Source organism: Euprymna scolopes, chromosome 29, assembly GCF_053919585.1.
Source record: "Euprymna scolopes isolate OS-2025 chromosome 29, ASM5391958v1, whole genome shotgun sequence".
NCBI lineage: Eukaryota > Metazoa > Mollusca > Cephalopoda > Sepiida > Sepiolidae > Euprymna > Euprymna scolopes.
Window position 1 is genome coordinate 37,254,633 of NC_136510.1, and position 25,576 is coordinate 37,280,208.

Sequence of the window (25,576 nt, forward strand, 5' to 3'; positions counted from 1 at the left end):
TTATTAAATACAGGAATTAAAAAAAGAAAATGATTTTTAGCAGTTTAGATCTTTTTTATTGAATCACTCCCACATAATTTTATAAATAAAATGTGTGAGATTTCTCTCACAAGGTTTTTGCCCTCAGCAGAATGGAAGGAAACCAAACAGAAATTACAACACGGTTACCTTAAAACTTACAATGTACATTTTATTAAAATAAAAAAAAGGTCCAAGTTGCAAAAGATGTGTCATCTTCAGCTATCGGCCACTTTGGGCTGGTAACGACCTCAAAGGGAATAATAGTTCGTCCTCAATAAAGGTTGGGTAGAATTCCCGCTGACGAAGTAGTGCGCAGGTTGGATATGTTGAGGTGACTTCCAAGTCAGGCTGTTAGCTGGGCATACACGAGGAGTCCTTGTAGAATCTGTCCAATGGCGGACGAATCACAGGTCAAACAGTAGACCCTAATTTCGTCTTGACAGACATTAAATTGTAGCACTAGCGTGCAAATATAAATTCGTCCTGCTTAAGGGCATTGCTAATTACAATGATAAATTTCCGCTCCACATTTGGGCATTAAAACGTCTCGAAGCAACAAGGTATTTTCGCTGCCTCGATTCGAGTGAGAAATACAGTCTTTCCAACTCTGCGTCTGCTTGGATTCTGATCTGTAAAGGGAATTTGGCACCAAGAACATTCTCGGCAGTTAGTTATAACATGGAATTTGATTGGTTAAAATAATTCCGTTGGCAGAGAAACCGTCCAATAAAAAGCTTGCTTATTTCTTCAGAATTTGTTACAAATGACAAACAAGTAAAGATAATTAGAAATGATGATAATGAAACGGTATTGAAATTGACAATAGTAGAAAACAGATTTTTTTGGTACTTCTACACTTTATCACCGAAACTGGAGACGCCCTTTTATTTCATGCACCTGTCATAAATATCCAAGGGAGAAATCAGTATTTTAAATTATGGCCAAAGCATAAAATAAATAACAACGCTCGCGCAGTTTAAACAATTATGAATATGTCATTTCATTTTTTTGTTTTTAATAAAAAAAAAATATATGTTTCATGAAAAACTTTCCCGTTTTCATTAATTAAATCGAAACATTTCCAATCAAACAATTACGGATATATGTTCTCTTTCACTTTATTTATTCACCTTTTTTCATAGTTCTTTCCGGAATTTTATCTAGTTCAATTTTTTTGTTATTTATTTCTAGTTTCGGTCATAGTTTAAAATACTGATTTCTCCCTTGCATTTTAACAGCAGGTGTGTGAAATAAAATGGCGTCTCCAGTTTCGTCGATAAAGTGTAGAAGTACTGTTTTTTTTGCAAACAAATAAAGATAATTAGAAATATTAATGAAACGATATTGAAACTGACAAAAGTAAATAGTTGATTTTTTTTTTTTGTTTTTTTTTTTGACAAATTCCATTTCCAATTTTCTAAAAATTTTAAAATAAACTAAAATCTTTTACTTTTTATAGCCAATCGAATTGTGTTACTTAAATATGACTTTTTAAAAGATCTAAACTGCTAAAAATCTTTTTTTTTTTAAATTCCTGTATTTAAAAAAATTATTTAATAAAAAAAAATCTGTTTTCTAATATTGTCAATTTTTATTTATAAAATGATGCCAATTTCACTATCCAATTAGATGGCATTCTTTCTACTGGTGTAACATGACGTATGTCCTATTTTTTTTCTCCATCTTTTTGTTTCCTTAAACTGCAAGAGGGCCAGTAAATTTGTAAGAAATTGTAAACTTAATTACCCCCACCCCGTTAACTCTTCACTTAAGATCGGTAGATATTGAAACCAAATCGCTAGATTTTACAAATGTCTTTTTTCATGAATAATTATTTTTCTACCTGATCGTTTTCGGTAATTTTTTGGATATGCTGCTATTTACGACATGACAATTACGTAGGTACCATTCGTTTTACTTGAAATTCAATTTTTTGTTTGTTATAATATAGAAGCACCATATCTAATATAAGTTATAGGCCTTTGAAGTTTCGTAATTATCAGATTTGAGGAGAGTAGCTATCTTGTTGTTCTCCAGATAACCATCTATATTTATAAAAGAAAATTGCATAAAATATCCAGAATTCAACTTATCTAAACACACACAGAAACGCAGAAAAATCCGTGCTTCTTCGTTGTTAGAGTAAAATTAAAAAATCGGAATATTAAATTGCAAGTAAAACCAATGGTATCTTTGGATATTTCCCATGTCGGAGCAATGAACATATCCAAAAATTATGAAAAATGATGAGATCAAAAAATTAATTGGTTCTTATTCGGATTGGCACTCATGGCGACAAAACTAAAGAAAATACAGAAAAGTCTTGTAGGATGTTCGGTCGGGATTTATCAATTTATAGGACCACGGTTGCGTGTTGCCATTTTTATTGAAGTCGGGAGTCACCAATTGTAGGAGTGTATTCACGGAACCATTAAAGGTAAATTTAACGGGATTGCTGATTGATAGAAAGGACTCACCAATCTCTGGAAAAAACGGCACTCGACAAAGAACATGAAACCGCTAAATATTATATTATATAAGATTAATAAAAAGCAAATAACATTTGTGTGTAAGAGAGAAGAGTTTTAATAGAAATATGTTACACTTTTGCTGCAAGAAATGCCTTGTAACTTTACTAGTTTATATATGAATCATTTTATTAAGTTTTCATTTTTTATTTTTTTCATACTTTTGAAGAACTCGGAGTATTCTAGAAATGGAGTTTTAGATAAAGTCACAAATTTTAGAGGTAAGTTAACTTATTTAATTCACTGCAATAGATTGACTAGTCCCTGGTTTGTGCTGATCATATTTGCTTATTTGCTATATTGTATTCTGTCATCTGAAATAAGAAAGGCCAACATTCAAAGCATGCTGATGAGATCTTCCAATGTTGGCTATCAAGAAAGTCATTGCCGATCATGATGTGTAGGTCTTTTCTCTGAGCCCCATGATGTTTTATGTATGTTTGCTGTAATTTTTACATGGTTTTGCTAGTGTATGTGGCAACACCAGAACCAGGATTATTTTACCTCTTCACACTTTTAGGTAAGTACATTTTACATTACTTCATTGTATTTGTCCAATTTTATTTTCAATTTTTATTTTGAAACATTCAATTTGCGTAATTTCTTGTGTAATATCATATGATGTATTTTGTTTTCAGATATTTTGATAAAAGTTGCTGGAAAAAGACGCATTGCAATTTTTGTTTGCAGAGATGGTGAACCACAAAATTTTCTTGCTCATCAAAACAGAACTGTAACTGCCAGCCAGCCAGTCATGAAATAAAAATGTTTTGATGCCTCATATGGATGTTATTGATTTTATGTTTCTTATCTCCTGGAATTTTTTCACTCCTGACTGATTCTGGCCTTTGTTAGTGGTCATCATTCAACCACCCAGAAGTTGACTATTCACGATAACAGCCAGACAGTCTCCATTCAAAGAGGTTCACCTGCAGATAATCTTGGACATCACTTTTCTTAAACAGGTTGATGCCAGCATAATCACTGCTCTCCCCACCATTCAGTGAGATACTTATTTTACTCCAAATAAAGAAAACATTCCTTGGGTGGTCAGACTCCGACCAGATATTTTCAATTCTCTATGTTCCTCTTCTCTTCTTTTGTGAAGCATTTATCACCTGCAACATCTGTCATTAATATTCACCACCAAAAAAATGCTGTGCATTTTTACCCTTTTCAACTTTGACCAATCGAAAAAGCTGCCATAAAACAAACGTAAAAAGAAACAGAAAGATTTGAAATAGAAAAGAAATCAGGTTCATCACATAATGATACCTCAACCTCACATTTGTCCCTTGATCCCATTTCCTGCCTGAGTGAAGTACCGCAGTAAATAAAGGAGAGGGCAAACTGATAAAAAGGATTAATTATTGTTGCAGACCCGTGTTAGGGGTTACAAATGAAAGAAACCACAAGTAGTGTAAAGTGTATAAAATATAATATGTATTCATCATAAAAAATACAGGAGCCACTAAAATGGTATGAGAGGAACGCGTTCGTAGTATGCGGCTAAACATGGTATGAATGTTTCTATTTAGTCTCTAAAACCAGTGTTGTTCATAGGACTGGTTGATTCCACTTAGTACTCAAATAGGGATGATTTGTACCCCACAACAATTATCAGGTTATCAAAATTATTCCAATGACTATTTATGTAAAACTAGTGAAAAAAGCCTTTGCTGAACATACAAAAACACGTGCGGCTGTTTTGCCTTTTATATATATAGAGATATATATGTAAATATACGATAATATATATATAATAATAATAATAATAGCAATATATATATATAGAGATATATATGTAGATATACGATAATATATATATATAATAATAATAGCAATACAATAACGGTATATATAATGACTTTTATTTTGATTTTATGGCAAGTTTTTTCTGATAAATATATATCCAGGCATAATCACGTTAACACACCGGTTCCCCATCAGATCACTGAAGTTAAGCAACACTGAGCCTGGTTAGTACTAAAATGGGTGACCATTTAGGAATACCAGGTGCTGTATGTGCTCTCCGCTTATCTTGGCATTATTTCCAGTCAATCTTGGTCCTCTCCTTGCCATTGGCCTCAAGCAGTGGTGATTCAGGAGGGATGTGGTTGCCCTAAAAATTTCTCCACTCAGTTTCAACTTAGAACGTGAAACACAATTATCTCACTGCCCGACTCAGTTCATGAATTGAAGATTTAAACCATGGTAATTTTTTTTTTTTTTTATGGCATATCAACCATTTTTAGATTATTTAATTTGGAATTCAGTAATTTAAAAAAAAAAAAAAAGGGTTTCATGCTTCAAGTTCTTTATGGCTTCAAATATTTATTCATGGTGTTTAGTTTGGTTGTTTTGTAGAGAAAAAAAAAGTTTATGTTTTGGTCTTTTCAGAACATGATTAAGTTTTGCAAAGGGAAAGGAAAATATAGAATAACATCAATGTTTGGTGCGTTTAAGTCAAGAAACTGATCTCTTCAGCAGACAGCCTGATCTGATAGCATCTAGAAGACGACAGTAAAATTAGCATTTGCAGTTTTCTGAGAAAACTGTCATAAAATGGAAAACCAGCTTTTTCTTTAAAAACAAAAATGGATTTCGATTTTAAGAGAAACTCTCATGATTTAAGCCAAAAATTTTCTGGATAAAAACCCAAATTCCCCTTAGTGTGTCGTCCATCGGAATTAGATATACATGAGTTATTTCCCTTTATCCCTGATTACTCATTATATTCCTCATACTACACCATCCATCCACGTAAGAGACAATAGATGTTGATTGACTACTATATTTCAGTTTTCAATAAATATTTCATAGTGTTCACACGTGTCCGTTGCATATCCATTCATCATTCTAATCCGCTACTAACCTAATATAGAAGGAATGACAAAGACCATCTGATCATCCTAGGGATGATAAATGACTCACGATGGCAGTTTATTTAAAGTGAAGCTGTTTTGTATAGAGTCGCCTTACTTTTATCCCAGCCTGATCCAGCAGCAGTAGCAGGACAAGATCAAGACAGCTTGAGGCCAGGTTAGGGTTAGGCCAGGTGAGGTGCAGGTTAGGGTTAGGCCAGGTGGGGTGCTGGAGCTGCCAGAAGTGTCGATGTCCTTCTACATATAATGCATGGTTTTCCCAGATAGCCACCCATCTGGTACTGACCAGGCTCAACATTGCTTAACTTTGGTGAGCTAATGAGAACCGGTGTGCTAACGTGATTATGCCGCTAAAAAACAGAAAACTCACATTCTTGTGAATATAGTTATTATTTGGAACACAGATAACCCTCATTTGCGTTTGTTTGCTGAAAAGCTTACTGTAAGATGAACATTATATGCTTCCAGAAAGCAAAGCAAATAAATAGAAAAATTTTCACTGCATCTTGCCAAACTTTCACACATAAACACTCGTCTAGCTGTAACCACTATCAACAATTTTCCCCCACTCTCTATCTGTGCCTAAATCTAAATGCAGATTCCATGAACAAAACTTCTTCCCTAAAACTGCCTACCTGTGGAATTCTGTTCGTCTGGCTTGCTTTCCAGCTGACTACAATATGGCCATCTTCAAGTTCAATGTAAACAAGTTTCTTTGGAGCCGTCTCCTTAAGTAATCAAATTATACCCAAATTTCCACTACTAACGATTACTATGTTGTTATCCCGATGACCACCATATACTCATTAACCCTTATCCTCGAGTAGCCTTCAGGAGTAGATAAGTGGTGCTTCCTTTGTAAAAAAAAAAACTGGATACATTGTCTGACATTTTTTCTTGTTGATATAAACTGCCTATTTTTAAGTTGTTAAGTGCAATAAATCTGAAAATTGCCAAATATGCATACAGACAACTGCCCTTTCTATAATACTAGCTTGGGTGCTCGGCGTTGCCCGGGTGTTTGGAGGTGTGTGTTGAGCAAAAAAAAAAAAAAAAGAAAGGTGGCAGGCTCAAACCTATATCGCAAAGGAGGAAAAGAATATGAAAAAAAAAAAGTAACGTCTTTGCTGTTGCGTCCATCGGCAAACCTAAAGTGGCAAAGGTTTAAATTAAGGCTGGTCAATCGAAAAGAGGGGATAACTTTCGAAAATATCAGAAAAAAAAAAAGTGACTCCTCCCTGTAAAAAAGTGCCCAGTTGAAGGTGAAGAAATGGATGTTTTCAGCCAATTTTTCAATATTTGTCGCGCGAAGGGTTGAGCTTCAAAACAATGCCGGTCTAATGAAAATCCGTCGCCTCTGTCAAAAGTTTTAGGCAGAGATACATACGTACATACATACACACATACATGATGATTGCAACGTCTTGTCAGACGAGTGCCACTCCCTCAGACACTTAAAGTCCATAAGCCCAAAAATGACTTCTTTTTTTTTTTTAGTTCTACTAGTGAATTCACATGCTCAAGCAGGCATGGCACTGCAGACAGTCATTGAGATCAATTATTACACACTTCCAGCATTTCAAGCCTCAATGCATCACAACTTTTCCATCGGTACAGGACCATTTTTATAGACAAATGACTGAGGGAGTATCTATACACAGATGATGTCACAGAGTCTTAGCTTTGTACGACAGCTTTGTCTCTCTCTCAGTTCAAAATGTTGAGATCCAGCAACAAGCAAGAGCAAGATAGCCAGTAACAAGTTAAACTGCAGACCAGCTTAATGCGAGTACTGGTCTCCTGCTTTATGGTTTTTTAAATCAGAGATTTGCTTCTCCTAGAAAGGTTGCCTTCACCACAGCTTACAGGAGCCCTCTTGACCCCAACACACACATATGCACACAAACACACACAGTGCTAGTTGGCCATTGACCCCGACAAAGGGTTCATTCGCCCATTGGAAGGTCTTGTTTTTAATCCTTCAGGGAGACTAGCCACTCTCCTCACCAAACAAGTCTGGTGGGGGAACCAGTTTAGTCGCCGGTGACCCGACACATACATACATACATACATTTAAACAGACAGGTGATATTTATATTATAGAAGCAACAAATGATGTAATTGATATTAGGAAGGAAGTTAACACTTGTTTGTTTCTTAACTGAAAAGAGTAAGGTGAACATTATAGACTTTGAAAAGGCAAAACAAATAAATAGAACATTTTTAGGGTAAAAAATGCATACATATATTGACATTTTGTCTTGTTCATGTAAACCAGGCGTGCCCATTATGTCAATCACGGTCAACTGGCCGACTGCAAAGTCATTGTGGATATATCACATGGCATTTAAAAGAGAAAACCGTTGACACCAACCTATCATCTGTCCTCACGATAACATCTGACCTCTAGGTTTGTTAGAAAATATTGGAAAATTGTTATCCCATCTTAATTAGAAACAACAATTACATTTCTGGTCTTTCCTACTTTAATGTAATGATGTATCAACATCTCATGATGCGGATGCTGGTTTTCCCACTTTCAGTTATCTACTAAAAGCGACGAAACAGAGGATGGATATTTTGAGCAAGGGAGACAACTTCTGAGATTTTACATCTTTTTCAAAATTCCTCCATATGCTATTGAGTTAATCCAAGGTGGTGTTGCTTCGAATCTTTGAGCCAGCCTTGCTAGTAACTTATCATGTGCCTCCTCAAACCTAGTAGTTATATAAAAAGATATCTATTATATAAAGGACACATGTGTGTTTGTATGTTCACTAAAAACTTTTCTCATCTGCATCTTACAGACACCAATGCAGCATCGCTAGAAAGAGCCATCTCTCAGACAAAAACTATTTTAAAAACTGTAGAAAATCGTCCATTATTCTATGTAGAAATATTTTGTTTGAAAGGAGGGTCAAATAAAAACCTTGCTTTCAATGCAGTTTGCAAACTCCACATGCATTAATCGTCAATACATTCTTTCGTTTAAAATAGCTAAATTTGTGATGTTATAGCAGCTGTGTTCTTGTAGGCCTATCGATAAAAGCGTTTGGTTACTAACTTGAGTTATGCGAGTTCGCACCCGACATTCGTCATTGTTTTTTTTTTTTTGTTTTCTTTTTTACTTACAAAATTTTGCTTTTGGTTTCGCTTCTGGCTGATGGCACCTAAGTTCCGGTTTTTTTTTTAATGATCGGGCGACGCTGCCTCCCTGGTGTCAATTTTTTACAACCCCACCCCTCTGCTAGTCATTTAAACAAAATAAGTAGGTTTGAGAACACTTTTTAAAGATCTTGTCAAGCTGGCCCAATGGTTATCGTATTTGACTCACTGTCTTTAGGTTTTGGTTTCAATCTCATCTTGAGTATTTTTTTTTTTACTTACAAAAAGTGAACTGTTTAGAAAAAACATAACACTTGCATGATGAACCACCTCCTTAAGTAAGACACTTTATCAAATCTCCATCACTAACATACTGTACACACAATAACCCTTATCCTCGAGTGGCTTCCGGGCCTTGATAAGTGGTGACTATCTTGTAAAAAAAAAAAAATGCATGTTTCAGTATTTTGCCCATTTCTCTTTTTTCTTTTTTTACTCCAATTTTTCAAGGAATTTAGCGTTATACTTAGTACCTATGGTAGTTTTGTTTATAATAAATGAGAAATCTGAATTAATAAATATGTAATATTTATGCATATTTTTTACGACCGGGAAACATTGGGCAGCCTGCTAGTAAGTAGGTAGTATAACTTTTGATTGTTCTCATATTTTTTAGTAAACATTTTTATTCAATAAATGATGATGAGTTAATTATAAGAAATTATGTTTTTTTTTTTCGTCTATAAAGAGAAAATTGTCATGACAGGTTTTTTATGTAATAAAATGCATAAGGATTATAAAATTATGTAATCACTTAAAATTTTTCAATTAAATAATAAATAATAATTTTAAAATTATGTAACTGCTTAAAATTTTTGAATTGAATAATTAATAAGAATTTTAAAATTATGTAACCACTTAAATTTTTCAATCGAATAATTAATAAAAATTTTAAAATTATGTAACCACATAAAAAATTTTCAATTAAATAATTAATAAGAATTTTTTAATTATTTAATCACTTACAATTTTTCAATTAAATAATTAATAATAATTTTAAAATTAGTTTATCACTTAAAATTTTCCAAATAAATAATTAATATGAATTTTAAAATTATGTAACCACTTAAAATTTTTCAATTAAATAATTAATAATAATTTTAAAATTATTTTATCACTTAAAATTTTCCAATTAAATAATTAATATGAATTTTAAAATTATGTAATCACTTAAAATTTTTCAATGCAGAGAGAAATGTCAAAAATGTCATTTAATTTCAATTTTTATTTATCAGAAACCCGATCTTCTCTCATTACCCTCAAACTTTTACCCAAACCTCCACACCCAATTTTTAGTTTATAGCAGAGCATTTTGACTTGGGCGTGTCATAAATAACTCTCATGCTAGAAAAAATGTATGCACCCCTGATGCAAACTATCTGTTTTTAATTGGTTGGTTGTTTTTGTTTTACAGCATATCAACCCTTTTCAGGTCATTTAATGCCAAATCCAGTGATTTTGAAGAAAAAGTTATTAATAGAATATATGCTTTTTTTTCAACTCAGTTTCTATCTAACTCATAGTTGGGACCCTAACAGATACTACCACTCCGGGTCAGAGTGGACCTGAGAGCAATGGCAATTAAGGGGTGGCTCCCCAAAGCTCGTAAGCTGGGGCCTCACCATCGGATATAGTTTAAGATCATATCCAGGACCGTTTGTTTTTTAGCTGTGATGACCTTGATATGAGGTGCAACAAAGAAAAAAAGTCAAACTGAGCACATAATCTACACTTGTTGTCTGAAAAATGAGGTAAGATTATTTTCTGTTTTTATTTTTATTTTAATATCTCCGTTACTTTGGGTATTTATTGATTCAAGCAAGTACAAGTTTTGAAAGTCCTCAAAAATAAATCATGTTACTTTAATTGAAGCTTCCTCCTTATTGTGTTCCTTTACTTTATCAGTAACATATGTAAATAAAAATATTTATTTTTAAAAAACAGATTGTATTATTTATTAAATTAAAAAAAAATATTTTGCTTTTAATATTGGTTATTTCTGTACAAATCAGTTTACAGAATATCTGTAAACTAATTCTTACAGAAATGATTAATACTGAAAGTAATTTTTTAATATAATAAATAAGAATATCTGTAAACTGATTTAAAAAAAATGATAGATGCTTATTTTCTTTTTAAATGTATTTAAAGTAAAATAAATTTCTGTAAATAAATGTATTTTTAACAAAAAATGCAAATGAATATATTTTTTACAAAAGAATGCAAATAAATAATTTTAACAAAAAATTGTAAATAAATATATTTTTACATAAAAATGCAAATAAATATATTTTTTACAAAAAATGCAAATAAATTTATTTTTAACTAAAAAATTCAAATAATATATTTTAATAAAAGTGCAAAGAAACATTTTTAACAGAAAATGTAAATAAATATATTTTTTTACAAAAAAATGCAAATAAATATATTTTTTACAAAAATTGCAAATAAATATATTTTTTACAAAAATTGCAAATAAATATATTTTTAACAAAAAAATGCAAATAAATATATTTTTAACGCATAACAAATAAATATTTTTTTTACAAAAAATGCAAATGAACATACTTTTTTACAAAAATTGATAATAAATATATTTTTTTACAAAAAGATGCAAATAAATATGGTTTTAACAAAATATGCAAATAAATATATATTAAAAAAATGCAAATAAACAGATTTTTTTATAAAAAAATCAGTTTTCAGATATTCTTATTTATAATAATCCAAAGAGAATATTATTTCTGTAAAAATTAGTTTACAAATACTCTTATGTTTTGATCTACATTTTTGGTAGAATCTTCAAATTAAGTAACACTAATGAGTCTTAAAATCGGAAGCTGTTTGGATCAGTAAATATGCAAAACTGGCAAAAGTTTTAATAAGAAAATCATTCCCATTTTAAATTAAATGAATTTCCATTTAAATAAATATAAAAATCAATTCTATCATTTTCTTTTACATATGAAATAATCTTGTGATAATTGTGGTCTTGAAAATTTTTTAAATTTGGTATTTCAGGTTCTACTGAAAGAGAGAGAATATTTGGAAACCAGAGAGTGAATAAAGAACTCAAAGGCATTCTACAGCTTGGACCAATAGAAAAAGTTGCCACAGAAAAAAAAAAGTGTAGAAAGGCAGCAAAAAGATTGGAAAGATAAAAGGAATTTGGTTCATCATGTAATGATGTATCAACATCTCATGATGCGGATGCTGGTTTTCCCACTTTCAGTTATCTACTAAAAGTGACGAAACAGAAGATGGCTATTTTGAGCAAGGGAGACAACTTCTGAGATTTTACATCTTTTTCAAAATTCCTCCATATGCTATTGAGTTAATTCAAAGTGGTGTTTCTTCAAATCTCGAAGCCAGCCTTGCTAGTACCTTATGTGCCTCCTCAAACCTAGAAGTTATGTAAAAGAGATATATATTATACTAGCGGGGGTACCCAGCATTGCTCAGGTGTTTGGAGGTGTGTGTGTTTTTGGGTAAATCAAAACAAAAATCGTTGCCCAGGTGTTTTTTGTTTTTTTTTTTAAAAAAAGTTTTGGTAGGTATGTAGGAAGGATTGAACCCGAAGCCTTGACGTGCAGTTGGTAAATAATAAAGTGTGAAAAAAAAGTGCGACGTTTAACGGAAACATGTTTGAATTTATTTAAGTAAGATTAAGAATTGGCAGGTGCCCATCTCATCTGCATCCTACAGGCACCAACGCAGCATCGCTAGAAACAGCCATCTCTCAGACAAAAAATATAAAAAAAATTGGAAACAATCGTCCATTATTTTGTGTAGAAATATTTTGTTGTAAAGGGGTGTCAGATAAAATCCTTGTTTTTGATGCAATTTGCAAGCCGCACTTACGCAAATCGTCAATACATTATTTTGTTTTAAATAGCTAAATTTGTGACTTTATAGCATCTGTGTTTTCATAGGTCCACTAATAAAGGCATTCGGTTGCTAATTTCAGTTAAGCAAGTTCGTGCCCAGCACACGTCATTTTTTTCTTTTTTGCTTACAATATTTAGCTTTCAGTTTCGCTTCTGACTGATGGCACCTAAGTCCCGTTTTTCTTCTTTTTTTTTACAACCAGGCAACACCGTCTGCCCTGGTTTTTACAATCTTTTTTTTACGACCAGGCAACATCGAGCGCCCTTTGCCCTGCTAGCCATTTATAAGTGTTTAATAGATAGAACAAAGGCAAGGATAAAAGCAAGTACTCTTCAAACTCATGATGAAACAGTAGAAACCAGAAAGCCAATAAAAAACTCCAGGGTAATTTTATGGACATGCACTTGTGTGCATTCACTGTACCAGCCACGAGCATGCCATTTGGCATACTGGTCCAAAGTTGTGTTCCGATCTACTCAATGCTACAACAAAGGTATTTTCGCTCTGAACAAAAATCATAATTCTAACTTATAAATAAATAATAAAAGTTTACTTTCTTTTGGAAATTACAAATAGTACTCTTTTTTTATTTTCTTAAGTCAAATAGCAGACTTGTAAAATAAATATATAAGGCTTATTAACACAGTTCTTTACTGAGAGTTTTGTGGACGCAACTTGCCCAGAGAAGCACATTGGTGCAACTGCGCTCTAGATCTCAGAAAAACCAACTGCCTGAAAAATTGATAAGTTCCATAACCAGCAACTCTATATTTTCAATAAGATTAAAGGTATTGCAGCAGTTAAATAAGATCTCTCTCTTTTTTTTTTTTGCACTTCATAGAGTGATATGTCAGATGATTAGAACACTAGGCACATGTGCACCCAAACTATTTTGCACTCAATTATGAATAATTCTGTTCAAGACATTTCCGAGCCAAGTCCTATACCGTATATTTCAGCATATAAGGCGACCATCAGATAAGACGAGGTACAAAATTGGAGCAAATTTTCATAAATTTCTCATATATCGGTTGTATAAGACGACTGCTAAATCACGAAACCATGTTTGTTTAGCCTACGCTAGAGATATCTTATGAAACGTTGGTTTTTAAAGATGATTTTTTTACTTTAAGGCCCATCTTATATGCCAAAATATACGGTATCTTTTTCTTTTTACCTCTTGCAATGGCTTTGCAAGACAGGATGGAATTCATGGACATCATTCCATTTTTATAGTACACTAGCAGGGTGACCCGACATTGCCCGGGATTGAAGGATGATCAACAAATGGTTCACACTCTCATATTTTTATTGCCATCAAAATCGGTGAAATAGTCCATTTTTTAATCAAATCAATTGATTGCCTGCTCTAATTGGGGACCCATCATGATGTATCTGGAGAAAGCTTCACATGCCTCTCGCGGTGACTTAGTTCACAATATATTGTAGTCTACATTGCACTGTAGAGAACCTACTGTTGATCTTATAAAATTATTTATATATAATGGCTTGAATTAATATTTTAAAATGCAAACTATTTTTCACTCAATTATGAATAATACTGTTCAAGACATCTTTGAGACAAGTCATCTTGCAATGGCTTTGCAAGACATCATTCCATTTTTATAGTATATATACATTGGCTGGCTCAACTTGTCTTATATTCCTGTTTCCATAACTGTCCACGTATTCATAGCGCAATGGATTAATTGACAACGTTGTTATCTTAAGATTGCAGGTTCAATCCCAGTTATCAGATACTTTTTTGGTTCTGGATATGACCTTAAACTATATCCGATGGTGAGGCCCTAGCTTGCGGGCTTTGGGGAGTGTGGAGCCACCCTTTAATCACCATTGCTCCCTAGTTCACTCTGACCCCGGAGTGGTAGTACCGTTTAGGGTTCTAACTATAGGTTAAATAGAAACTGATTTGAAAAAAAAAACAAATATATTCTATTAAAAACTTTTCAGAATCACTGGATTCAGCATTAAATAATCTGAAAAGGATTGATATGCCATAAAACAAACAAAAAATGTTTCCATAACTCCTTCTGGATCATGTTATGTGATGATTGTAATATTCATTGTTTGCACTTAATGATATTTTGCTATACATTAACCCTCTGATTTATTTTCATTTATTATATTTTAAAAAAATATTTTACTTTCAGTATTAATTATTTCTGTAAATATTTTCTGTAAAGAAACATATATAAAAAAATCATGCAACTTTGTGTGTCTTTGAAAAAATGCATTTCAGAGAAAAATATTATTACGTATTCATGTGTCATGCTGAAATTAGTATAAATTCTAAAAATTATGAAAAATGGTCGAGTAGAAAAATAAGCTGAAACAGAATTCTTCAAAGTTGCTATTTTTCACTGTAAATTAACCCTTTAGAACAATGGTTCTCAACCGGGATCCATGTGGATCCCCATGGTACATGTAACATTAATATCGGTTCAGTCTTCCTTCAAGATAAACTGTTGATATATGTTTACATTACTGAAAAATAAAATAAGCTATAAGGGTTCACCAAAATACATTAAAAAGAAAAGAAAGTCATTAAAAAAAATTGAGAACCATTGCTTTAGAAAATCAAAATCAGGGGAGGTAACTGCAGTCAACTGTTTAAGTTGCTTTGTGTGGGGAGGGGGGCGGTGTGCAGTTTATATACCGGTTGTATAGCTGGATCCCTTCTTTGTAAGCTGCATATATGAAGCGGTTACATGAATAGGCTGCGTGTTCGATAAGCTGGATAGTTGTAGGTCGTCATTACTAGGACAGCGTAATAAAGAAAACAATCAACATAAGTGCACGTGTTATGAGTACATTTAAGATATTGAAATGAAGCACGCTGAAACGGATCATATATTTACATATGTACAAGGAATATTTATTTACACAGAAAGGTTACGAACGTTACAGCATGTTTGTGTGTTTATAAACCAGCATGCATGTAGATAAACGTTCGTTGTGTGTATGCGTGCGTGAATGTACGTGAGAATTCGTTGAAGTATACGTTGGAAGTCCATTGTGTCTGTAAGGTGTAAGAGTTTGTTTGTACAAAACCTATCTTGAGAAAAGATAAATGCCCTGTCGAGGCATGGACGTAATTTGCGTGCCATTTACATATGAGGTTTGAATTGAAGGCAAACACGTGTTGTCAGCTCCATGTCTCGGGTGGAAAGAGAAAGAAGAGAGAAAGAAAACGAAAGAGGAAATGGAGAGCACCACCTATCAGGCAAAGCGGAGGTTACCACAGGGGCGATAACTGATGTGTTGATTAAAACGTGTATGCATGGATGTGTGTGGGGTTTGCTTAAATGCATGTTACATTAAAAAGGTATGTTCCTATAGATGGCACTATATTTCAAGTCAGCCATCTTGCTTTTTATCAATATACTACACACCTTTTTTCCAAAAATTAGCTCTAGTACATATTCTACTGAACAATTTTTCGTAATTTTTGGAATTTATACTAATTTCTACATGACACATAAGTACGTAATAATGTTTTTCCTCTGGAATGCCTTTGTTCAAAATACACAATTGGATTGGACGACACACTATAGTAAAGTTGTGCCCCCAAAATTCTGTAAATAAACATATTTTTTATAAATGCACTTCATTATAAGGTAGAGTTTATATTTTGGTTGAATTTATCACTATGTTTATTCATGTATAGCTTAGTGCCATATGTGATACTCTTTATTCCAGTCTTTGCACGCAAGGATGTTTTGCTTTTGGTGACAGATGTTAGCCAATAAAGTGAGCTGTTCCATTGCCTGTGGGTTTCTGTTTACCATTGACCATCTTGTTCCTCCCAGTGTTCCCTTTTCCAATCCCCTAGGTAATAATTGTCTAAGGCAGGTTATTGCACTTTCATTAAACTTTAACTGTACATTACAGTAATGAAACATTAGTTTTATTTTCTGGCTGTTGTTGCTTAACAAGAAAATCAGGATGAACAAAATAACTTAGTAGAGTTAGCTGTGTTTGGCTGCATCAGACTGAAATGGAATATTGTATAAGAAAAAGGGTTACCATTATCTATAAACAACACCAACATGTTCACGACTAAATATGTGTCAACTTTTATTCAAGAAATGTTTGATAGGCTGGCTTTGATCAATAACAAAATGCTGTGTCCTGGAGTTCCATTTCTTGTGGTGAAATGATGAGAACATAACAACACATTCTATCCTGGAGAAGATCTAATCTGGAATCATTTTTTTGGTGTCAAACTTTGTTGGTGCACATTGATTTCAAATCTGCACGGTTGCATCCTAACCCCCATGCAGTTATAAGTGTAGGTGTGAGTGCGTGTGCTCATAGCCAAACCATGACTCAATCTAATGCAAGATAGAAACAAAATAGGTTTCTCATGCAACTACTACAAAACTGTTGAATAAAGTTGATTTAAATTGTATAGAAGTTTGTCCTAACTAAAACCCGGTGACCTTTTTTCTTCTGATCAAGCAAGGTCAGTATACTAGAATGGATACAGATGCCGTGACCTTAATAAAAAATGGCAATACAAGTTTCTCACCCTAACTTTACAAGCTCAAGAAACACCCATCTGAAATCCGACTCATTACACTAAAAAACTACTGTACACTTTTTTGGGCTTTGCTGCCTGAAAATGAGTTGTACTTGATTTTAAAATAAGATAAACTGACAATAATGGAAAAAGGAATAAAGGATATGAGCTCCAATCTATGGTTCTCCCCTTGCCAAACTTTCACGGAAAAACACTCGTCTAGCTGAAACTACTATCGATAATTTCCCCCACTCTTTATCTCTTTATTTATCATAAACATGGATTCGATGAACAAAGCTTATTTCTTAGAACTGCCTGCCTGTGGAACGCTGTTCCGTTTGCCTGCTTTCAAGCTAACTACAGTATGATCGTCTTCAAGTCCAAAGTAAACAAGTTCTTGATGAGCCATCCCTTTAAGTAATCCAATTTACCAAATTTCTACTACTAACGATTACTACAATATTTTACCATTGACTACCCTCAATTAATACTTATCCTCGAGTGGTTTCTGGGTCTTAATAAATGGCGGCCCTTTGTAATATATATATATATATATATATATATATATATATATATACTACTAACGATTACTACAATATTGTACCATTGACTCATTAACCCTTATTCTCGAATGGCCTCGAAGCAAATGGTGATTCTGTTATATTAAAAAAAAGATATTAGCTAAGTAAATACTTTTATTTATATAATATTGATTAAATTTCGATTTATTGCTGTTCTAATGTCATCATAAAAATTCAAGCAAATATAATTACATTTTTAGGTTAACTGAATTTTTATATATTTTTTTTTTTCAGGTATGTGGAGAGAGATTTGGAAAAGAAGTATATAATAGCAATCAATTTTTTAAGCCAAGCAAATTAACTTTTTTGCAAAGTCGAATTTGTAAAACTTCATTTATCTAAAAGATTTCCCCAAAATGAGTCGCCTATACATGATACAAAATTCTATTGCATTATCAAAATCTTGAGAAATTAACCACTTCCAGCATAACATGCAAGCAGAAAATTGCAAAAATATTGTGTAAAAAAAAAAAAATGAAGCCTTCTTTTGTTTCTAAAGGATCTCATAGTAGAGCAATTTCATATGGTATGTTAATCACGTATTGTGTAAAGGGCAATTAAACTAACCAGAGAAACTTCCCAATTAGTGTATGAGTTTACAGCTAGAAACAAGCAGAAAATTGCAAAAGTATTGTGTAAAATAATGAAACCTTACTTGGCCGCTAAAGGATCTCACAGTAGAGCAATTTCACTTATTTTTGAAAGAGCAATCATTCTAAGCAGAGAAACTTTCCAATCAGTGTATGACTTTGAAGATAATTGCAAAAGTGCTGTGCCATAAAATGAGCAATTTAGCATGATATTAATCACTAATTATTTGTTGTAATGAATTAAAAAAAAAAAAAGTACAATTTTTAGAGAAAAGTTTGTGTTTTGTCTTCATTTTCAAATCTTCCCGATAGGTTTTTCGAAAGATGTTCAAATTAATAAAGTGACTTATAAATTAAATTATCACTTTGTTTGAGCTTAGTAATATAAATGTTTGTTTGTTTTTTTTGGTGTTGTTCTTTTTATTTATTTATTTTTTAATTTTTTTTGTTTTCTATCATAACAGAAAAAGATCAGCTTTTTGCTTTCAATCTTTTAAGGGTTGAGATGAAACGCTCTTTAGCCTTTATAAGCAATCATCTAAAGATAGTGTTTTACTGGCGATTTTGTTTGTACCAGGAAAGGAACGCTTTCTTGATCAGGTTCTCTGAATCTGGGAATGCATGAACGACGCAACAATTCAAGGCAAAGTTGTACTGAGCCATTGTATCCACTTCAGTGTAAATTTTTAACCCCCTTCTTTTTCTTACATGGAAAAGTTGTTTTATTTTTTTTTGCCAACTTTATTGAATTCAATATTGAATTCCAGGAATATAAATTGTCTATATTTTTTCCTGCCTTTAAAAATATTTTTCTATGAATTATTAACATTGTTTTTCTGTATACAATAAAGTTAACATTTTGAATTTTCAAATTCAGATGCGTCTCCAAACGTTCACTTCTACAGGAATGAAATTCCAGCGTATCCGAATCGTAAGTCTTGTTTTAACCTTTCTTTATTTTTATGAAATAACATTTATGATACAACTAGCAAGGCTAACTGGTGTTGCCCATCCCTATAATATAGAAGAGCGTGTCTAGTTTGCATATATTGCCATTGATAGCAGCTTGCACAGCATGAGTGGGTGATGTTTATACCAGTCGAGGATATGTGCAACAATGGCCTTGCTTCCGTAATGAATCAATTCTGGTGGTGCACTGGTTCCCCTTGATTGCAGCTGAAAAGAACCAGAAAGTATTAAGAATTTATCCCCATCAGACCTCTCCTGTGGGGCGCTTACAAAATGCAAAATTTAGGTCTCATCAATAATCATGTGCTAATCATACATTTGGTCTTAACATTTTGTTCAAAAAAGATACAATCAATTGCACTTAGAGGGGCGGTTATAATCTTAAAAAATCTCTCTGATGGAATGCCTGAGAAAGTGGGTGAATGCCTGGCATCCGGTAGGATGCCTCATTCCCAGCCTAAACAAAATGATAAGAAAATGAAAAAAAAAAAAAACTCAAACGTCTGATTCCAATTTAAAAATCAATAAATTTGCTTTGACACTATTAAATATTTTCTGCTTCTTTTCTCTTTACCCTTATGATTTATGCTCAAAGCTATTTCTTATAATAGAAAATATATTTGAAAGCAATGACAATGCGATATTCAGTTGAAGAAACTGTTAAATAGAAACTCATACAAGAAGACATTGAAAAATTAAGTAATTATCAATTGAATATTTATTGACGTATTATATTGAATCAGTGATGGTATTGTATCATTTTATTTCCATTTTTATATTCCAAGGTATCACCTCCTTTTCAAAAAGAAGTCTCCATTCAACTCTGAGGTAAAAAATAAAAAATTATCAGAGTTGAATGGATATTCCTCTTTGAGAAGGAACTGATACCTTGAAATATAAAAATAGAAATAAAATCTAACACTGTACCATCATTGGCTTCTGTTTAATTGATAATTACTGAATTTTTCAATATTATAATTGCATCTATCTTTACAACCAAATATTGCATCATCATTGCTTTCAAATATATCTTTTTGCATTCTATGTACAATGCTCCATGCAAACTACAACACTCTTTTATTTATGTATTATTCTTTTTCATATCAAACAAGGCATAGTTCCACTAAGACTGTGTCTAACAGTGGGCTGTGGGGAGTTGAGAAGCGAGATGTTTGTTCATATTACATTTAAACTTCTGCAGGTTAGTTCAGTCAGGGAAGCAGGAAACAGCGAGGGAATTCTAGCAGTCTGAAGGAAGAAACTATTAGATTAGAAGCTTTCTGGCATCTAGAGACCTCAACAGTGCATGGGGTGAGATTTTGCTACTTGTCGAGTTAGTCAGGGGTATGTACGTCCAGGGGGCATATATGTTATGAGTTTATCAGAATGCATTCTATTTAAGTACTTGTAAAACAGACACAGGGATGTGACATTACAGTGATGGGACAGAGGTTGAAGCTTGTTTGACAGCGCAAAGGATTAGTGGTAGATGCACCAGTCCAGATATGGCAACAATACTCCATGCGTAGGCAAATTGTGGCGTTGTAAATATATAGGATGTTCTCTTGTGTAAGTAATTTTTCTAGCATAGCAGAGGGAGCCCACCTTCTTTATAGCAGGCTTGGTAATGTTCTCAATGTATTTGTTCCAATTTGTGTTGCCTGTGAATGTCAAGCTGAGGAGTTTAAAAGATGGGTTCTCAAGTAGAGTGCTATTTGTCATGCAATGTTAATTCTTATACGAGGGTTGTTCTAAAAGTAAAACCTATTTTTTTTAACTCCAAAAGTTAAAGAGCTATTAAAACGAGAATAGTATCATTAAAATGGACGACCTTTTGTGCATCAGAATTTATTTTTCTTATATAGTCACCACCATTCTCAATGCACTTTTGCCAGAAATTCAATGACACACCTCTGCTTCTGGCACACACCCATGACAGAGGTTGCTTCCTTAGGACCTCACACAGTCAATATCTGCAACAGAGAGAGGAAACTTTCAGGCTATGATGTTGGATATTTGGCAGGTGTCCCCAGGAAGAGAGGCATCCGATGGGTTGCGCACACACACATATCGATTCCATGTGAGGAATGCAAGATTTCCACCATTGTCTAGTGGAATGCATAATTTGACCTAGAATATGTGAGAGGATATCAGTCAAAGAAAATATGAGATAATAGACAATGGGGAATGTTAAACATTCCAGGTTAAAAGAATTTTTATATGAAGCAACGCAAACAAAAATGTGAGGCAGTTGGTCTCAGAGCGAGTACAAGCTGATATATTCTTAACCGCCAAAACACCCTCCCCCCATATGCCTTCACTGATGTTAAACATTCGTCATATAACTGTAAATCCAAAACTGTTGTCGGTGTGAAATAAAGCAAAATATTTTTTATAGATCAGCTGTGTTGTGTTTTATTCACTGTCAGTGTATATATTATATCGTAGACCTGTGACAAAAGTAGATTTAGCAATTTATATAATTGCTGAAAAGTGCATTTGAATGACTGACCACAGCAAATATATAACAATGAATGCATAAGTTCAGTCATCATAAGAATGCAATTTCCAATTCCCTCTGATCCATTCAGGTGGAATAAAAAGAATAGGAGGCATTACTTTTGGAATGCCCATCGTACGTATGAAAATACAACAAAATAAGAAATCTTATTGTTTTTTTTCTGAACTTCATCTTGACTTTATTTTCCATTTTTACAGAAGAATCCATCGATGAAATATTGACATATTGGTATGGAAATTATGAAATATTAGAAGAAAACCATGATTTCATTCAGTGGTGAGTAAAATGCTGAGTCACATAACATATATTTACTTTCTTTTTGTTTTTTGTAAAATTCCGCAGTACTGTTCAAACAAAACTGCTCAAAATACAAATGGTTCAATAATAAATCTCTGGAAATACAGAAATATGCAGGTATGCATGACTCAGTCATTTTATCACTCCCTCAAAATAATATACGGATGAACATCTAACGTTTTACTAACAAAAAGTGATTGTGACGTCATAATCCTCCCCCTTATGTTTGGTAGACATTATCTTTAAGATAACTTCACAGATTAAGATATGGAGGTTTTATATAAAACAAGTGAAGCATGCATGGTCCCACGTGAGTGCACAGTGAGCGAGGCATAAAAAAATGACTAGGTACAACATTGGCTGCCCCCCCCCCATTTAGCCACAAAAGTCCCCAGGGGATGTCAAGTCCTGGTGAAAATGAACAAAAGGTGCAGTTTTAGGCCTTAACATATGTAAATTTGAGTTCTGCACCATGCAAAAAAAGAAATGACTAAATCCATCATTTGCTCATCCCCCCCCCCACCATTTAGCCCCAAAAGTCCCCAAGGCCTTAACATATTTAAATTTAAGTTCAGCACCATGAAAAACTGCTAAATACACAGAAAATTTTGGACAAATATGGTAAAATAGTCCCAAAAATGGAGTGTTTTTATTAGCCCTAAAAGAGCCCCCGGAGCACACCCAAGAGTTATCGCGAAGTATTGACAAACAAAAGTATATAGAAATCAGTTAGTTACAACTTTTTAGAAAGTTTTATAACAATCCAAGACATCAAATTTTTTTAATAAGCACAAAAGTGTCAATTTTAGACATTTTAGTCTGTAAGTCACCCCTGGGGGGGGGGGGGCAACCAGAGTTTTCCCGGAAAATAAGTTCTGTTACTGTTTTATTCATATGTTTAATGTTTGTGCCAAATTTTAAAAAATTCCAAATGTGTAGTTATTGAGAAAAGTGCGGACAGACGAACGCAAAAATGGACGAGGGTGAATTTACAGGTCCACCCTCCTTTTGTTGGGGGAATAAAAAAAAGTGTTTGCTTCTCTCTTTCCCTATAAAATAATTCTCTTCTTGTCCACCCCTACTATTCTAAAGAAAGGCCTGACTGATTGGTCAAGGCGATTCTTCTTAACCAATCAGCAAACACCCTATTTCTTGGACTGAATGCAAAAATTCCCTTACTTTCTCTCTTTTCTGAATATGAAGCGGTCCAGTCAACATATCCTCCTTAACTTGAATGCGACTATCTTTCTTCGAACATTCAGAAGGCCATCTGTTTCTCGGACGTAAAAAAAAACCCTCTAGTTGGACTACTAAGGCCGAAAACATAATCTGTTTTGCAACGACTTTTCTTTATTATTGTTCAATTTAATAATTCAATACATATATTATCCTTATCTTAGTCTTGTGTGTCTTCTGCGTCTTTTTTTTTTTTCAGCATTTTCCAACTTTGGCGAGTGAGAATTGAAGCACTCCCTTGCCAAAACACTTCAGTTTAAAGTCGAGTGAATGCAAAACCCATTCAAGATCACACTTCTTACTGATGTGACAATGACCAAAGTGTCTCTCACATACCATTGAATGCTGATAAAAGAAAGACTGTTAGAGGTTCATGACTGAAACTGGGTGGACAAGTCAAGCATAAATTGAAGTTTATTTGTAGAAAATATATTTGGATTTCAGAGTGAATTTGGGATTTTATTAACGATTATATGGGCAGTAATTTGGGGGAAGACTCACCATGTAACTAATAGCATGTACAGGTGATTTTGAAATACATGAATGTGGAACACTGTATACTTATGCTCCCATCCCTGAACACTATATTACAATTTTTAATTTTTATAATTTTCTAAAAACTAGTATAAAAAACATATTTGTTGAGTAAGAAGTATAGTGTGGTTTTCTTGTTAAAGAATAAAAGGTATTTTTGAAGGCCTACAATGCAGTAATGTACAGTCGTTATGGGCAGATAAATAAATAAATGAATAAATAATTCAATAATTTTTTTTTATATTATTTTTTTATTTATATTTATTTTTTTATTTACCTGATTTTTTTTTTTAACTGTGGATGGTACTTATTCCAAAGGTCCTTTCGAATCCATCATCAGTGGAGAAATAAATCCTCTCCCTTGGCTGTAAATTGTAAAGTGGCTTTTTTAATTTACAGCCAAGAGAGAGGACTTATTTCTCCACTGATGATGGGTTATTACCCAAAAGGACCTTTGGAATAAGTACTATCCACAGTTGAAAAAAATTCAGGTAGATAAATAAATAAATATAAATAAAAAAAATAATATAAAAAAATAAATAAATATAAATAAAAAATAATATATAAAAAATAAATATGAATAAAAAATAATATAAAAAAATAAATAAATATAAATAAAAAATAATATAAAAAAATAAATATAAATAAAAAAATAATATATAAAAAAATAAATAAATATAAATAAAAAATGATATAAAAAATAAATATAAATAAAAAAATAATATATAAAAAAATAAATGAATATAAATAAAAAAATAATATAAAAGATAAATATAAATAAAAATATATAAAAAATAAATAAATATAAATAAAAAATAATATAAAAAATAAATAAATATAAATAAAAAATTAATATAAAAAATAAATATAAATAAAAAATAATATAAAAAAAATAAATAAATATAAATTAAAAAAATGATATAAAAAAATTAAATAAATATAAATTAAAAAAATAATATAAAAAATAAATGAATATAAATAAAAAATAATATAAAAAATAAATAAATATAAATAAATAATATAAAAATAAATAAATATAAATAAAAAAAATAATATAAAAAATAAATAAATATAAATAAAAAATAATATAAAAAATAAATAAATATAAATAAAAATAATATAAAAAAATAAATAAATATAAATAAAAAATAATATTAAAAAAATAAATAAATATAAATAAAAAATAATATTAAAAAAAATAAATAAATATAAACAAAAAATAATATAAAAAAATAAATAAATATAAATAAAAAATAATATTAAAAAATAAATAAATATAAATAAAAAATAATATAAAAAAATAAATAAATATAAATTAAAAAAATAATATAAAAAATAAATGAATATAAATAAAAAATAATATAAAAATATAAATAAATATAAATAAATAATATAAAAATAAATAAATATAAATAAAAAAAATAATATAAAAAATAAATAAATATAAATAAAAAATAATATAAATAAATATAAATAAAAAATAATATTAAAAAAATAAATAAATATAAATAAAAAATAATATTAAAAAAATAAATAAATATAAATAAAAAAATAATATAAAAAATAAATAAATATAAATAAAAAAATAATATAAAAAACAAATAAATATAAATAAAAAATAATATAAAAAATAAAAAAATATAAATAAAAAATAATATTAAAAAAATAAATAAATATAAATAAAAAATAATATTAAAAAAATAAATATAAATATAAATAAAAAATAATATAAAAAAATAAATAAATATAAATAAAAAAAATAATATTAAAAGAAGTTATTGAATTATTTATCATTTATTTATTCATTTATTTGTTTAT

At 31.4% G+C, this 25,576-nt stretch overlaps 1 protein-coding gene across 2 annotated transcripts in view; it reads left to right on the forward strand.

The window, feature by feature from the left end:
• Positions 1-25,576, forward strand: part of LOC145252589 (opioid growth factor receptor-like protein 1) — an 82,795-nt gene that overhangs the window by 6,475 nt on the left and 50,744 nt on the right. The window contains exons 2-4 of one of the 2 annotated variants that reach the window (XM_080112254.1): positions 2,719-2,770; positions 19,079-19,132; positions 21,889-21,967. In XM_080112254.1, the coding sequence (XP_079968380.1) occupies positions 2,719-2,770; positions 19,079-19,132; positions 21,889-21,967 (185 nt within the window). The remainder of the gene's footprint in view (positions 1-2,718; positions 2,771-19,078; positions 19,133-21,888; positions 21,968-25,576) is intronic. The other variant, XM_080112255.1, reaches the window with a different exon arrangement.